Genomic DNA, 16,562 nt, shown 5'->3' with positions numbered 1-16,562 from the left:
TACCTCCACCTCTCAAGGCTCGATTCAGCCTGCTCCCTACTCTCCCTACAGATCATGATGTCATCCGCGAACATCATGGTCCATGGAGACTCTAGTCTGATCTCGTCCGTCAACCTGTCCATCACCATTGCAAACAGGAAAGGGCTCAGAGTCGATCCTTGGTGCAATCCCACTTTAACCTTAAACCGGTCCGTCATTCCTACCGCACACCTCACCGTCCTCATACATATCCTGCACGATCCTCACATACTTCTCCACCACTCCCGACTTCCTCATACAATGCCACAACTCATCTCTTGGCACCCTATCATAAGCTTTCTCTAAATCCACAAACACACAATGTAACTCTTTCTGGCCTTCCCTGTACTTCTCCATCAACATTCTCAAAGCAAACATCGCATCAGTGGTGCTCTTTCCTGGCATAAACCCATATTGCTGCTCACAGATCGTCACCTCTCCTCTCAACCGAGCTTCCACTACTCTTTCCCACAACTTCATGGTGTGGCTTAACAACTTTATCCCTCTGTAATTTCCACAGCTCTGCACATCACCCTTATTCTTGAAAATCGGAATCAGTACACTTAATCTCCACTCCTCCGGCATCCTCTCACTTTCCAAGACTTTATTAAACAATCTGGTTAACAACCCCACTGCCATCTCTCCTAAGCACTTCCATGCCTCCACTGGTATAGCATCTGGGCCAACCGCCTTTCCACTTTTCATCTTCTTCATAGCAGTCCTCACTTCATCCTTACTGATCCACCCCACTTCCAGATTCACTATCTCCACCTCTTCCAACCTTCTCTCTCTCTCATTTTCTTCATTCATCAGCTCCTCAAAGTACTCCATCCACCTTCTCAACACACTCTCCTCGCTCGTCAGCACATTCCCATTTGCGTCCTTTATCACCCGAACCTGCAGCACATCCTTCCCAGCTCGGTCCCTCTGTCTTGCCAATCGGTATAAATCCTTTTCCCCTTCTTTTGTATCCAGCTTCTCATACAGCTCGTCATATGCCTTTTCCTTGGCCTTTGCCACCTCTCTTTTTGCTTTTCGACGCCACTCCTTGTACTCCTGCCGACTTTCTTCATCTCTCTGACTATCCCACTTCTTTTTAGCCAACCCCTTCTTCCTTATACTTTCCTGTACTTCCTCATTCCACCACCAAGTCTCCTTATCTTCCTTCCTCTGTCCAGATGTCACACCAAGTACCTTCCGCGCTATCTCCCTCACAACTTCTGCTGTCGTTGCCCAATCATCCCACCCATCTTTACCACCATCCAGCGCCTGTCTCACCTCCTCCCTAAATTTCACGCAACAGTCTTCCTCCTTCAGCTTCCACCATCTGGTCCTTGGTTCAGCCCTCACTCTCTTCCTCAACCTCACCTCGAAAGTCATCCTGCAGACCACCAATCGATGCTGTCGAGCTACACTCTCCTGCCACACCCTTACAGTCACTAATCTCTTTCAGGTTGCATCTCCTACTTAAGATGTAATCCACCTGTGTGCACTTTCCTCCACTCTTGTATGTCACCCTGTGTTCCTCCTTCTTCTTGAAATACGTGTTTACCACTGCCATTTCCATTCTTTTTGCAAACTCTACCACCATTTGCCCTTCCACATTTCTCTTGTTGAGACCGTACCTCCCCATCACCTCCTCATCCTCTTTATTCCCTTCCCCAACATGTCCATTGAAATCTGCTCCAATCACCACTCTTTCATCCTTGGATACACTCTCCACCACTTCATCTAACTCACTCCAGAAATCTTCTTTATATTCCATCTCACACCCCATATGTGGGGCATATGCACTGATGACATTCATCATCACCCCTTCAATTTCCAACTTCACACTCATCACTCGGTCAGACACCCTCCTCACCTCCAATACCTTCTTGACATGATCTTCCTTCAGGATTATCCCGACACCATTTCTCCTCCCATCCACACCATGGTAGAACAGTTTGAAACCACCTCCAATGCTCCTCGCCTTACTCCCCATCCACTTGGTCTCTTGTACACACAGTATGTCCACCTTTCTTCTCTCCATCATATCAGCCAACTCTCGCCCTTTGCCAGTCATCGTCCCAACATTCAGAGTTCCAACTCTCACCTCCACACTTCTACCCTTCCCCCTCTCCCACTGCCTCCGGACTCGCCTTCCCCGTCTCCTTCTCCTCCTTCGCCCAGCAGTAGCACAATTTCCACTGGTACCCTGCTGACCACCGGTACCCCTGGCGGTCGTTGGTAGCCCGGGCCTCGACCGATCCGGTATGGAAATTCGTTTTGTTGTCCGCATAATGATTTGGCATAGGTTTTTACGCCGGATGCCCTTCCTGACGCAACCCTGGTCGCCTCTTACGACACACAGGGATATGGTACACCTATTCTAACCGGGGCATACACCGGGCCCAGTACAACTGGTGCTCATTTCGCCGACCTCGGAAGGATGGCAGGCTGGGTCAACCCCCTGGTGTTTTCGACTTGGTTTATATATATTTATATATATATATATATATATATATATATATATATATATATATATATATATATATATATACATTATATAAATACATACACATATATATATATATATATATATATATACACATATACATACATATATTAATTCAGTGTCCCAACGGGGCTTGAACTCAGGACCTCTTGGGTCCCAAGCCACTGCCCTTACCACTGCGCCAACACCAGGCAACACCAGACATATATATATATATATATAAACATATATATGTATATATAAACATATATATGTATATATAAACATATATATGTATATATAAACATATATATGTATATATAAACATATATATGTATATATATATATATATATATATATATATATATATATATATATATATATATACAGTATACTCACGACAATAACAAAGCAAACACGAGATGTGACATTGTCACATCTCAGTGACCGAAATAATTACCGAAAACGATGGACTAAAAACGGTGGCTCTCGGCCAGTCGGTAACCACGTGTTGACTCCAACATTCTCCGTCAGATGGTAGCAGCTAACGGATAAACACCAGATAAACAATAAGTGTAGGAAACCACTAAGCAGGTGGGTCTACAACACATGAAATCTCACGCAGTACCAAGGTACTGGTTATATATTTTCATGAATGTAAAATAAAGCAATATAAACACCTACAAACTCATCTCCATAAGCTATAAAAGGGTATTTATCTTGAAAAAGTGGTACAATGAGTGGCTTCACATACTTGACATTGCCTTCTTTGAATACTATGACCCCAAAAACCTATATATAGACACCAGAATTAGGATCCTCGGCCTCTTGGTTGCTGAGTTGTATGCTGTTTTTGTGTTATGTGGTGGCCATTTTGAAAGATGGCCACCACAGCAGTCATAGGCAGAAACTGGGATGGCTTGACATCTAATTTTGTTTGTAATGGCTGACTGATTATGTGTACCAAGTTTGATGCTTTTATCAAAAAGTGCATGATTCTTCCCCTTATCTGCCGGACTATCCAGAGTCCAAGTGAAAGTAGCCGATCTTGTTGCTGGACATCCTGCATGCCAATAACTGTATGCCGCATGCAGCAGCTGGATATGTACCCTACTACCTATTCTTCGGTCAAAAACCAAACCTTCCAATTGATGCTACACTGGAAGAAGCATCAGAGACTGAAAAGTTACCACAAAGAGAATGTGCTACAGAACATCATGAACGACTCCATAGTGCTTTTCAGCTGGCAAGTGAAAGGCTTAAAAGAGAGGCTCTCAAATGCCAAAACAGGTACAATAAAGGGACTACAGACTATTCATTGGAAGTTGGTGCTTAGGTCTTCTTCAGGAACCGTGTCCTCAGTCGACATAAGATTCAAGACCATTGGTGTTCAGAACCACATGAGGTGGTGAAAAGGATAGGAAGCAACATGTATATTGTTGAGCCGTTCGATATGTCTGAGGAAACGGAACAATACATCACCAGGATTTGCTGGATTGTAGGATATTAGTTCCTGAAATCGCTCCAGCGACTAACCATACAGTAGAGCATGTAATACAGCCTGAAGACGACAATCCTGTTGTCAATGAGGAAGATGGTTCCTGCGGGGTATTCATTCGAAGAGACATTGTACAACCTCCGAGGTTGACAACAGATAGAGATGCAGATCAGACCAGTGGTTCTTGCAAAGTAGGGGAGTGGCAACCAATTTTGGATGAACCTGTTTTAGTCAAAGATGGAGTGGTTGAGCATAATCAGACACTTAGTCGGTGTCAACGGACAATGGATGGTCAACATTCAAATGCCATTTAACTTGCCTCCCTCAACTATACATCACGAGTTGACGTTGAATCTGGGTACAGACCACCAAGTATTGTCTAACATTGCGAAAACTCGACTATAATTATTCATGCAGATGATGGCTGGTGTGAGGTCATGGATTTAAGTTTATTTATGTCACTGTGAAGAAAATGTGTCATATTGCTAGGACGGCACTACTTTAAGTAGGGCAGTGTGAGAGTCGATGTATTATCAACTTTCTGATTTTATTTAATTTTATCAGAACTAGTGACGTATCTAAGCGCGTCATCAAAGCCCACCGCCACCGAAGGTGAGTGGAGGTTGTGTTTTCACCTCTGTCTGTTTGTCTGTCTGTATGGGAAAAGGATATCGCAAAGAGTTGTGGATTGATTTGGACGAAATTTGGTGGACAGGTTGGGTGTATAACGAGGAATAACACTTTCAATTTTGATGAAGATCCGGATCCGGACCCAAGAATTTTTAAGTGATTCTTTACGGTTGAGTGATCGGGCCAAAAACTATATATAGCACGATATTTCAAAAAGTTCTGGATGGATTCGGATGAAGCAAGGTGGATGAGTTGGTTAGTTGACAAGAACAAGCCGATGAGATTTTGATTCAGGTCCAGATCCCAGATCCGGCCTATCAGTGGGATACAAAATGGAAAATGTTCAGCCTTGCGGAGGTATGTGCTCAACTGAGTGCTGTTCTAGTTTTATTCTGCATTGGGAAAGAAAGCACCATTTCAGGCATGGAGGCAGTGATCTGTGTGGGCTCGTCATCCTGACAATAATTCATGGATCGGTGTGTGTGTGTGTGTGTGTGTGTGTGTGTGTGTGTGTGTGTGTGTGTGTGTGTGTGTGTGTGTGTGTGTGTGTGTGTGTGTGTGTGTGTGTGTGTGTTGCGCTACTTCTCCTGCAGTTCTGGTCTGATTGCATCGAGACTTGCTCCATCATCCATCGGATCAGCATGATCCCAATTAATGTATCGTCTTGGGGGGGGGGGGGGGTAGGGGGAGGGTATGCAAATTCTCCATGTAAATGTGTATCGTGTAGCGCCGCCTCCAGGTGAGGGAGGGTATTACAAGTCCTCACCATTTACAGAACAGTATTCCTGTCCCCACGTTATCTATTGCACTTCGGTATTTTTAATTTTAAGTAGTAGGTATGTTTTTACTTCATGCACGTAACCTGGGTTGCTTCTTTTTTTGCCTAAACAGAGCTCTCAGTTGCCTATACGCCACCAAAATAAAGGTATACATCAGAAGAACATGTTGCCTGCTTGGAACAAGATTGCCTGTGGGGTGGGTACTCTGCTTGTCGTTGGATAATTTGCTGTCCTCTCATCTGAACTTGTGAATGTTACTGAGTTGGCCCACTGCATCCCTAACCGGTTGTATCTAGTCGTCATCCTATGCCACTGGGGGAATTAATTCATTTATGGATTAATTCATGCCAATAAACCACACTTGGAGAACCGCAAGCTGAAACTCGTACCACTTGTTTATTACCAACCTGTGGAGGAGTACTTATGGGGGTGGTTCTCCACTGTCCACACACAGATGGGAGAAAAGAGGAGTTAGATAATGATCGTGTGGACAGTAGGCCGATGGAGTTTCAGGCACAAGAAAAGGAAATAGAAATGTCAATAACTCAGAAGTTCTGGAGAGGTGCATTTAATGGAGTGCACAATGGTGTGAAACCAGAAAAAAAAATAAAGATGCTGGAAAATAGAGAGGCTTTATCTTCAGAGGAAAACCTCCATATCCTTAATCAACACCTCAAAAACTGTGCTTTTATCTCCTCCTTCATGGCCTTTTATTATCCTTCACACTTGTATCAAATCCTCATGCAACTTCCTCTTCAACACAAAGGCCAAGAGTCAGGGCTTTGGCATTCACTTTCCATGATAGACCATTGACTCATGGCATGGTCTGAAACATGACCTTAATATCAGAAAAACAACCTCGCCCTCTTCATTGTAAATATGTCCGTCTTTTATAACCTTCGTTCAGAGCTAAGACCCACTAATCCTGCAATAATCCTCGTTGCTCTCCACTGAATCGTCTCTGATGCTGCGACATAGTGGTGTATCCTTTCTGTAATAAGGCGATCACAATTGAACACACCATTGTCAATGTGGCACAATCAGATTTTGTTACAGTGCTTCCGTTGGTTTCTTTGACTTAAACATTGTGCTCAGTTTCATTCATCGTCGAGTTTTATGTTTATTCACTTATTATGTTGTGGGTATTCATGATATTTCAAAGATGCTCCTGATGCCCCATCTAAAACTTGGGTAATGACCCCAGGACGATTTTCAATGCTGTTATAAAAGATCGCTGATGAAGCAGATGTCAAATCTTTCATCGCATCTTTATTCATTGACCTTTCTTCCACACAGATTCACTGCAACAAACAGAATGCACCACTAAGTTCCACATACAAAATGCACAGGTCAGCATGGCTTACGGCGATGCATGTTTAAATTGATACATGGACGTGAGGCTGTCTGGTTGGCATGGCCCCAGAGGGCAATGCACAAACCAGCAACACAAAAAAACTTCATAATAATGCTCTGCAAGAACGAACAGACTCGGGATAATAAAGAGCATATCTCAATAAACCTCATCCTGGTATCAGGAGAGACACGCAGGCCACACCGATCAATGAATAATCAAATTTGGACAGAACAAGCTCAAATGAGCTAATATCCTCGTCCTCTTAATGGAAAACGAATATGACGTCATTGTGACGTATCAGGTTTGCGATAAATTATCTGCGCTAATGCCCGGCTTGATTCCCGCAAACAAAATTCAAACAGCTTGCCTCGTTTCGGAGATAATGGAATAGACGATTTCCATTAGCGGTGATATTATGACGTCTACTTTTTTTTCTCGGAAGAATTTCCAAAATGGGAGATGGTTACTGCCTGCGCGTGGGCTTTCTGCATATACATGCCAAGTTTCACGAAGATCCGATGAAAACTCTGGGTTGTGAAACAAAAAATGCCAAAAAATAGGAATGACGTCATAAAAATTGATATGACGTCATCGTGATGTATCATATGTGCGGTAATTCATCTCTGCTAATGCCCTGTTCGATTCCCGCAAACAGATTTCAAAAAGCTTGCCTAGTTTCGGAGATAATTTTTTGGCGATTTCCATTAGTGGAGATATTTTGACGTCATAACTTTTTTTCTAGGAGGAATTTTCAAAATCGGAGATGGTTACTGTCTGCGCAGTGAATTGTTACATGTATATGCCAAGTTTCAGGAAGTTTTGATGAAAACTGTCGGCTGTGAAACAAATAAGTTTCACGAAGGTCCGATGAAAACTCTGGGTTGTGAAACAAAAAAGCTCAAATGAGCTAAGATCCTCGTCCTCTTCGTGATGACGTCATAGTTATCAGTTATGTATCAGGTGTGTGGTAAATTATCTCTAATGCCCTATTCCATTCCATCTGAAGTATTCAAAAAGCTTGCGTTTTTTCAGAGATAATTGTTTATGCGATTTCCATTGCGATATTATGACATCATAACTTTTTTCTTGGAAGAATTTCCTCAATCTGAGATGGTTACTGTCTGCGTGTGAGCTTTTTGCATGACATGTCAAGTTTCAAGATGTTCTGATGAAAACTCTTGCTTGTGAAACAAAAAATTTCAGAAAATACTGATGACGTCATAAAACGAATATGACGTCATTGTGATGTATCAGATTTGCGTCAAATCATCTGTGCAAATGCCCCGTTTGATTCCCGCAAGCATAATTCAAAAAGCTTCCTCAGTTTCGGAGATAATGGAAGAGGCGATTTCCATCAGCGGTGATATTATGACGTCATAACTTTTTTTCAAGGAAGAATTTTCGAAATCGGAGATGGTTACTGCCTGCGCGTGGGCTTTATGCATATACGTGGAAAATTTCACGAAGATCCGATGAAAACTCTGGACTGTGAAACGAAATATGAAAAAATAGGAATGACGTCATAATCATGTATTATTTGTGCGTTAAATTATCTCTGCTAATGCCCCGTTCCATTTCCCGCCAACAGAATTCAAAAAGCTTTCCTAGTTTCAGAGATCATTTTTTTGGGCGATTTCCATTCGCGGAGACATTATGACGTCATAACTTTTTTTTCTAGGATGAATTTTCACAATCGGAGATGGTTACTATCTGCGCAGGGTATTTTTACATATATATGCCAAGTTTCAGGAAGTTTCGATGAAAACTGTAGGCTGTGAAACAAAAAAGTCCACAAGAACAACAACGTGAGTAAGACTTCGAGATCCTCCACGAGGATCTAAAAAGTCCACAAGAAGAGGATGAGGAACAACAACGTGAGCAAGACTTAGAGACCCTCCACGAGGATCTAAAAATGGGCAGAAAAAGGTTGCCATTACACAAAATATATGAACTGTACTTATAAGATGGCAACTGCTTTAAGGTTACGTGGCGAAGATGAAACAGTAAAATACAGCTCGCATCGGGGCCGGATTCGCAAGATTACAAAATGGCGTGCAAAACACCGAATCTACTCGCTCACGAGTGCACTTGATCTAAAATGGCGAGAGTGTCATCGATACGAATAAAAGGGTGTGTGTGTGTGTGTGTGTGTGTGTGTGTGTGTGTGTGTGTGTGTGTGTGTGTGTGTGTGTGTGTGTGTGTGTGTGTGTGTGTGTGTGTGTGTGTGTGTGTGTGTGTGTGTGTGTGTGTGTGTGTGTGTGTGTGTGTGTGTGTTTGATATCTACCTTTGTGGGTTTCAGAATGTGGAATGGAGTCCTCCCAGGGTGGGCTCAAAGTATCCACCTTTATTTCAGCAAGGGGTCACGATTCCTGGACCAAGCTGTGAAGTTTACTGTTCTCAAAGTTTTGTGCCGAGGGCTTTCTTCAGGATCGTCGCTGAGCCCTTGACAGCTTCCAACTGTAGTTCGTTTGTAATAATATTCCCAGGGATGTTTTTTTTTATACATCTGTGAGGTTCTTTGTCATCATTCCCGAAGCTCCAACTATCACTGGTTCAACTTTGGCATTCTTCAGCTTCCTGGATCTTTTCACTTCATTCATGATGTCTTGGTGTTTGGTCATTTTCTTGATTTCTGCATCGTTTATTCCAGAATCACTGGTATTAACACCTCAGTTAGCAATGCCTTCTTCTCTGTTTGTTTGTGTTTTGTACCGAAGTATGATATCTGGTTGTCGTCGATTTGTTTTCTTTGTTTTCGATGTTCATGCTTGATGGGATCATTAGGTCGTACGTGAGCGTTACTTCCATATTTTCAGTCCATGCTTTTGGTTAATGTTGCCACAAATTTTCTGTAACTGGGATATCAAAGTTTTTGCAGATGTGCCACAAACTCTGTTGTGTCTTTGTGTGGACAGCTGTTCTGACATGAGGTTTTTTATTTGGGTTCGGTCATCAAGCATAACATATCACTCTCTTTGCTAACGCCACCTACACCCCTCACCAATCTCTTTCCCCTCCCCCCCCCCTTTCTCTCTCTGTCTCTGTCTCTGTCTCTCTCTGTCTCTCTCTCTCTCCCCCTCCTCGTTCTCCCCTCTGAATAAAATGCAGCACTCTCCTCCCACACCTCTGATTGTGTGTGTGTGTGTGTGTGTATGTGTGTGTGTGTGTGTGTGTGTCCTCCCACCTGCAGTGTATGGCAATGTTTCGTACGCCGTCGCTCTTCTCCCCTTCCTGGCTTCCCCTTCTTCACCCATGCCTCACTTCCCCTCCCTCCTCTCCCCTCTCTTTCTCCACCCCCTCCCCTTCACACCCTGTCAGTGAAGCGACGGGTTGTATTTGCTGGTCAAAAATAAGATGATTGGCTGAGCAAAGCATGTGACATAGTCGCCCCGTGAAATAGCAAATGTGGATAGGCAGTTTACGGATTGTCAAATACAGAGCTGCCATCTCAGCAGCAGAAAAAGTTATGACTCAAGCTCGGCTAGTCAATACGTGGCAGGATCAAATCGAGGCTGATGTACATATGCACTGCAAATTGCCGCAACATCTTATACATGTTAAATAATACTGAGTTAGCTGCTGGAGTGTTTTTTTTTCTCGTTTGTTTGTTTGTTTTTGTCTACAAAGCCAAAGCTCATGGAAGAGCCAGAAACAATGAACGGATCAAGATGCAACAGAATAAAAGGAACAGTAGAGAGAGAGGGGGAAACACCAACAGTGGAGTGGAAGGACAAAATATGGGGAGATTTGGACAAATAATAGTAGGGAGAGGAGGAATGGTGGGGGGGGGGGGTGCAGGAAAACACAAGATGGATACATAAACTCATGGAGGCACAACACCATTTTTTAAGTGTTTAGTATAACTCAGGTAGGGTTTGAACCCCTGACCCCCCCTCCCCCCACCGAACTCAGAGCAGATGCTCTGATCATTACACCGCTGAGTCTGCTTTACCTGGGCAAATTTCTGTGGACTACAAAAGGTGATTGAGTTACTACTGACCTCCACTAAAACCTTCCCCCCAGGCAAACATGAACACGCCTGCTTTACAACTATTTCCTATTCCTAATCCAATTTACCCGTGGCCCTGCCTGGCCGGCCTCTCATGTCATATGATCAATGCGGTAATAACATTAACAAGATAATTGCTAAAATGTGTCAACCTTATTGATGGCATCTGTTTGCTAATAATTTAAAACTGTAATTTCTTGTTACAGTGCAAGTGTATGCATTAGGAGGCATCACCAAAAAGGGAGGAAGGTGCAGTATATCCTGGAGATTTATTACACCAACGTCGGTGAAAAATCATTAGGAGTGAAGAACACAAAGGCACGACAAATTATTTTTCAAAAAACAAACTTTTCATCTCTACAATGGCCTTTTCTGAGGACAGCAGAGATCAATTACTCCACATCCTTTGGAGTTTGTATCAAAATCTGATGCATATGCTCTGCATACGTTTATATGAAGGTCTTTTGAGTGAAACATCAGATGAGAACTCTGTCTGTCTGTCTGTCTGTCTGTCTGTTTCTCTTTCTCTTTTTCTTTCTGTCTGTCTGTCTGTCTCCCTTTCCGTGTGCTTTCCACACCAGTTCTTTTCAACGCAACTTCTTGAAATGAGAAGTAATTTGCCCAGTTTTGTTTGTCGCATTGAATTTTATATAAAAAAAATAATTGCACGTTCGATTGAATTCTGCTCTCGTCAATTTTGAGTGTGTTTCCCTGCAGTTAATCATGTTGAAATTGATTGCACTTGTGGAGCAGCAATATAAATTTGATTAACCCAATTTCTGTATCGGATTGAAAATACACTATGTCCTTCATTGCACATTTACCTTCATCATTTTTAATGCGTTTTATATGGATGCCTTATATAGTTATATTACATGAAAGTCTGTCTTCCTTTAACCCAATTTGGGAGTTGTGCATTATTTCCCATGAGTGTTAACCTTTCATACCCTTTTAAAAATTATTGGGAAAGAGTACATATTGAACATTGTGGGTGGAATTCAAGGCAGAAGCGACCTTGTCATTATTTTCTCATTTTCGTAACAATTAGTTTATCAAGGCCTCTGCTTACGGGTCTCAGGATGGCCTAAAGGTATGCACGTTGACCTGTAAGCCGTCTCGCCTAGGTTTGAATCTTGACCCGGCTATAAACTGTCATCTTGCTGTTTCACAGGCAGGATGATTCATCAACGTGTGCCGTACCTCGAATCATGGATGTGATTCATCCGGGCATTCCATCTGCTGGCGTTGGCTGATGAACGTTAAATATCCCAACAGAGTGGGCGCGAGCTATCGCCGGCACCCCAAATAAATTACAAATTCCTGCTCTGACTTCCTGTGTCAGACTGGTGACCCATCCAGGATTATATCCTTTGCCAAAGCAACTGCTTCGGTAGAACCGACCGACCCTCCGTATATAGCATGGTACATGAGCTGAGTTGATCTGATCTGATTCTACTGATGGCCTCCATTTAATATATCTTATGCCATTTATAATTGGAAACCCTGATGCACGTAGTCCGAACTCGATCTTATCAATATTTTCAAGTGTTTGTGTTTGTTTGTGCATTTGTAAGTTATTCTTTCACGGGCGAACCATAGCACCTTGAGGCCCCAAATTTTGGGGGTCTGCACTTTCGAATCTGGGCAAGATTTGAAGGACCACACGTTGGCCTTGACGTCCATTTTGAGGCCACCTAAGGCCACTGTAAAGTGTATACTGGGATATGAGCCTGGCAGTGCTGCCGCCGGCCCGCACACAAAAGGTAATCATCATGAGGCCAATAACCTCATAGCTTTTCAATGTGCAACTCATCCTGAAACCGCCGACGGGAAAATTTCACCCAGCCACGCAGAGCCGGGTAGCCCCTGCTAGTCCTTGAATATACAGGTTTTGCTTTTCATCATAAACAGCTCCTTTTCATTTATCAGAAGCTGCACTTAATGATGCATTCCAAATCAAGTTAAAGTTGAGATACGAGCATGCAGTGATTCAATCAGCACAAACAATTCCATAGTCTTTTCATTAAACTGTATTTACTGCACAACAAATGTTTCCTAGCAACATTTGCCATTTATACCATAGTTTACTGTGTTCATTGCATTACTGTCGCTGGAGATCATAATCCCAACACTTGTTTCTTTGCCTTTTTTTCTAACTTAGAGGAACTTAACTCGGATAAGAATAGGCTTCTGCTAAATTTGTAACTTAAAGAAGTGAAAATGTTTGTTTTAACCATCTTTTAAAATGTTTCTAAATACATATGGGAGAAAAGTGCAATATTTTCAACATTTGTGCAGTGCCACAACTAAAATGTTCTCTGTCACGTGCATTTTACAGTGGTGTCTTTCTCAGTACTGAACGCTCCCTAAGGGAGCGGCTGTGGGGGGGGGGGGGATCATGTTATTATCTCTGTCATTATGAATACCCAAGCGGAGTACCCGTCCTACAGGTGTGCAACACGTTCTTATGATGCATCCCTTTATTTGAGCGAAGTATAAGCAATGGATCGCTGCCTCGTATCCTGCTGAAAATATTTTCAAATAACTTGGGTTACGTCCATAAATCAAACAGATGCGTACTGCTTATGCGGTACCGTAAAGCAAACGCATGCGTACCGTAAAGATAATACATGGTGGTTATATAGCTGAGATCATTCCAGTTGCACCCCTCGTCCCTCCTCCCAAAGGAATAAAATACCAAGATGGGCAGAAATTATTTTATTTTCAAAACTTGATGGAATCAAATGAAACTTCAGGAAACAAACTTTCAGGATGCCCTCACGAATCCCTAAAAGTTTCAGCTTTCTCGGTCAAATCCTCTTGGAGGAGTATATGATGCATACATACATACATACATACATACATACATACATACATACATACATACATACTTTCCCTCCATTATGTATCGATTCAATATTCCATTCCAGTGTAGGTACCATTATCATGTCATATTTCATCGTGTTCATGTTTGAACGCATGCTTATTCCAACAAAATCATCATGCTTCCATTCATCGCCTGGCCCTGAGCAACAGATATGTGATCATAATGAATCAATTCCTATTTTCTTTTGTTTGTCAGAAAAACCTGACACCAAATGTTGTTATATGTATGAATGTGCCAAATTACTTGAGTTAGCAATTTGCATTTATGAAAGCAATGTTTCCTCTCAAAAGCATTTGTTTTGAAGAACTTGTTTGTATCGCTTGTTTACCATGTCCCATGTAGTGTGTGTGTGTGTGTGTGTGTGTGTGTGTGTGTGTGTGTGTGTGTTGTGTGTGAAAACACACATCCATAGCGTGCGCGCTTAAACCGCACCCTTGAGAAACGCACCCCAGTGCCACACAGTTGTTCGAGCTTCAAAATATTAAATTTTCACGAATCCATCAGATCTGTGAGCTGTGCTGATTGCAGCATACCCCGGGAATGGCAGGTTGACACTGAGGTACAGTCCAATAGAGCTCCTGATAAGGAAACTGGGATATCCACATCCAGAGACAAATTGGGCTAAAGCAATCTTTCAAGCTCAGTCCACCTGTTGGTATTAATATCAGTTCTGAACAAAACGCTTGAGGCTCATACTGATCTTTGTGCAATGGGAGTTTAATGTGATTCTAATTGGGAATCTTAAATTTGGATTCGTGTTGCTCGAACGTTACCATGTGGTGCCTGCTTTACTTCTCAGAGGCTCAAATTTACATGCCTGCCTGGAGATATCCCGACAAAGAGAGTGAGCGCATTTAAATATCGATTTCTTCAACAATCTCTCGAAATAATCATATTTTTATCATCGCTAACAGAAACGAGCAACCGCATTGGTCTGCCATTCCAAAAACGTTCATCATCAGTTTTCCAACTTCCAAAATTGCAAAGAGTTGCTCAATTATCAAAATTCGACACAATTCATTTTTTTATGGTTCCCTATCATGCCACTGTCAGAATTTGATTGGGCATTAGACTCCACCATGTCATAGTTACCATGGTGAAGATTGTCCTGTGTGTACCCATGTAATATTAAATTTATTATTTCCATATCCTCATGCTGCGTCTACTCCCCCCCCCCCCCACCATTGTCCATGCATTGACCATTACACTGATTTCTTCCACGAGTCCTGATCTCGAAATTCAAAAAGAAAATGAACTTTTATAAAGATGATAAATCTCAGGGGATTGAAACATGTTCTCTGCTAAACTCTGTAATGCTGAGAAAAAGAGTTTGCCAACGTACAAGGTATCGGGAACATTGGTCTGATTACATGAAACCTCAGCTGTGAAAACTAAATTTTATTTCTGTTCGGATCAAGAATTTACATTTTCATAACAAGTATAAATTTCCATTGGTATTGTTACAATTGTAGAGGTGGTGGTGGTGGTGAGACATTCCCATAGAACAGATCAAAATGTATGGTTTAGTGTGGTCCGTGTACGAGTGCTTTGCCAGTCTCGATGTAGTAAGTAGGGACACGTTAGCTGAAGGATTGTCTTGTTTGAATGTGCACCATACAGGGGGTGGTGCGTGGTAACAATTGATTAGGGATTATGGTTAAGGAATTGTGTGTACAACCCCTTTGTAATATCCTACCGGGTGGAACCAGGTGGCTTGGGGCTCTGCCAGGCAAGAGAGAGATAGGAGAGGAGCCTGGATTGCCTCCAAGGGGTGGAGTTTTTGAAGCCCTGAGATGAGAAGCCTAAAATCACGTGGCTGCGGTGCTTCCGAGAAAGATCATAGTCTGAGGAGAATTGACTCTGAGAGGGAGATCGTCTTTGAGGAGAGTTAAGTTGGGCATGCAGCGAGGAGAGAGGTGAATCAGAAAAATGAACGGTTGCTCTGTGTTGCCTGCCTTTTATTTACTCTTTCCTGGCTTGCCCCGTTTATCTGCTCTTGTGCCTTCGTCTCCTCATTTCCTGCTCGTTTACCACCACCAGCAGCCAAAGCCACCCGGTTTTTTTGTTCCCTTTTCCCATCTGTGATTAAATCTGGTGTGTGGTGCCATCGGTTTTATTCACATTGAATATAATTGTTTATTATCGATTCCGTGTTCCACCCTTTTCGTCCCCATTCCAACCCGCCGTCGTCTCCTTGTGATCACCATTCACTGATTCTTTTTGTTTGTGTTACAGGAAATAAACCTGTTGGTTTTACAAGAGCTAAGGTTCTCGTTTCTCTCCTCGGTTATCATTTGCGTAATCCACCATAATCCGGAATGTCTCCACAGGAGTTAAAACCGTTCGGTACAGAGCGGGATTTTAACCTCCCACCGGAACGAGCTCAATGTTAGTTGAACCATTGATGCTATAGTATCAAGAAGATTGTGAACACAAGCGACGATCATCGTTTGTGGGATTTGGACATCGGGTCACAGCATTATAAGATCAGGCTGACAGGATGGCCAAGAGGTACGCACACTCACCTCGAAGCTGTTTAGTCAGGGTTTGAATCAGACCCAGCTATAAACTGTCATCCTGGTGTTTTCATGGGCAGGGTGATTAATCAATGTGTGTGCCATCCCTTGGATGGAAGTTAAACGGGAATTTGCATCGGTCGACATTCGTTGATGGATGTTAAAGATCCCATGGTGGTGTTTGCGAAGACTAGGCGAGCTATCCCCAGCACCCAAGAACAAATGAATTGCTGCCATAACCAGCAGAGGGCATTGCATCAGCGGCCCAGCCACACCCTCAGCCAATGATGCTACTCCGCAGCCTTGTGCTGCCAATGGACAAATAGATGATAAAGTAGACTGTAGCATGGCATTCGGTTTATATATTAAAATAGATCGGGCTGGCAGGGTAGCA

General features: G+C 42.7%; 1 protein-coding gene across 16 annotated transcripts in view; it reads left to right on the top strand.

Moving 5' to 3' along the window:
- Positions 1-16,562, top strand: part of LOC147029380 (catenin delta-2-like) — a 474,794-nt gene that overhangs the window by 406,245 nt on the left and 51,987 nt on the right. For 14 of the 16 annotated variants that reach the window (XR_015055882.1, XM_085872400.1, XM_085872407.1 and 11 more), the window contains one exon: positions 5,514-5,597. The exons of the other annotated variants lie outside the window; for them this stretch is intronic. Coding sequence is in view for 13 of the 14 variants with exons in the window: in XM_085872400.1 (XP_085728526.1) it covers positions 5,514-5,597 (84 nt within the window). In the remaining variant the exon portion in view is untranslated. The remainder of the gene's footprint in view (positions 1-5,513; positions 5,598-16,562) is intronic. 16 annotated transcript variants of the gene reach the window in all.

The sequence above is a fragment of the Eptatretus burgeri genome, chromosome 3 (assembly GCF_056783735.1).
Source record: "Eptatretus burgeri isolate ZD-2024b chromosome 3, Ebu_testis_v1, whole genome shotgun sequence".
NCBI classification, from domain to species: domain Eukaryota; kingdom Metazoa; phylum Chordata; class Myxini; order Myxiniformes; family Myxinidae; genus Eptatretus; species Eptatretus burgeri.
This window is presented reverse-complemented; position numbering and strand designations above follow the sequence as displayed.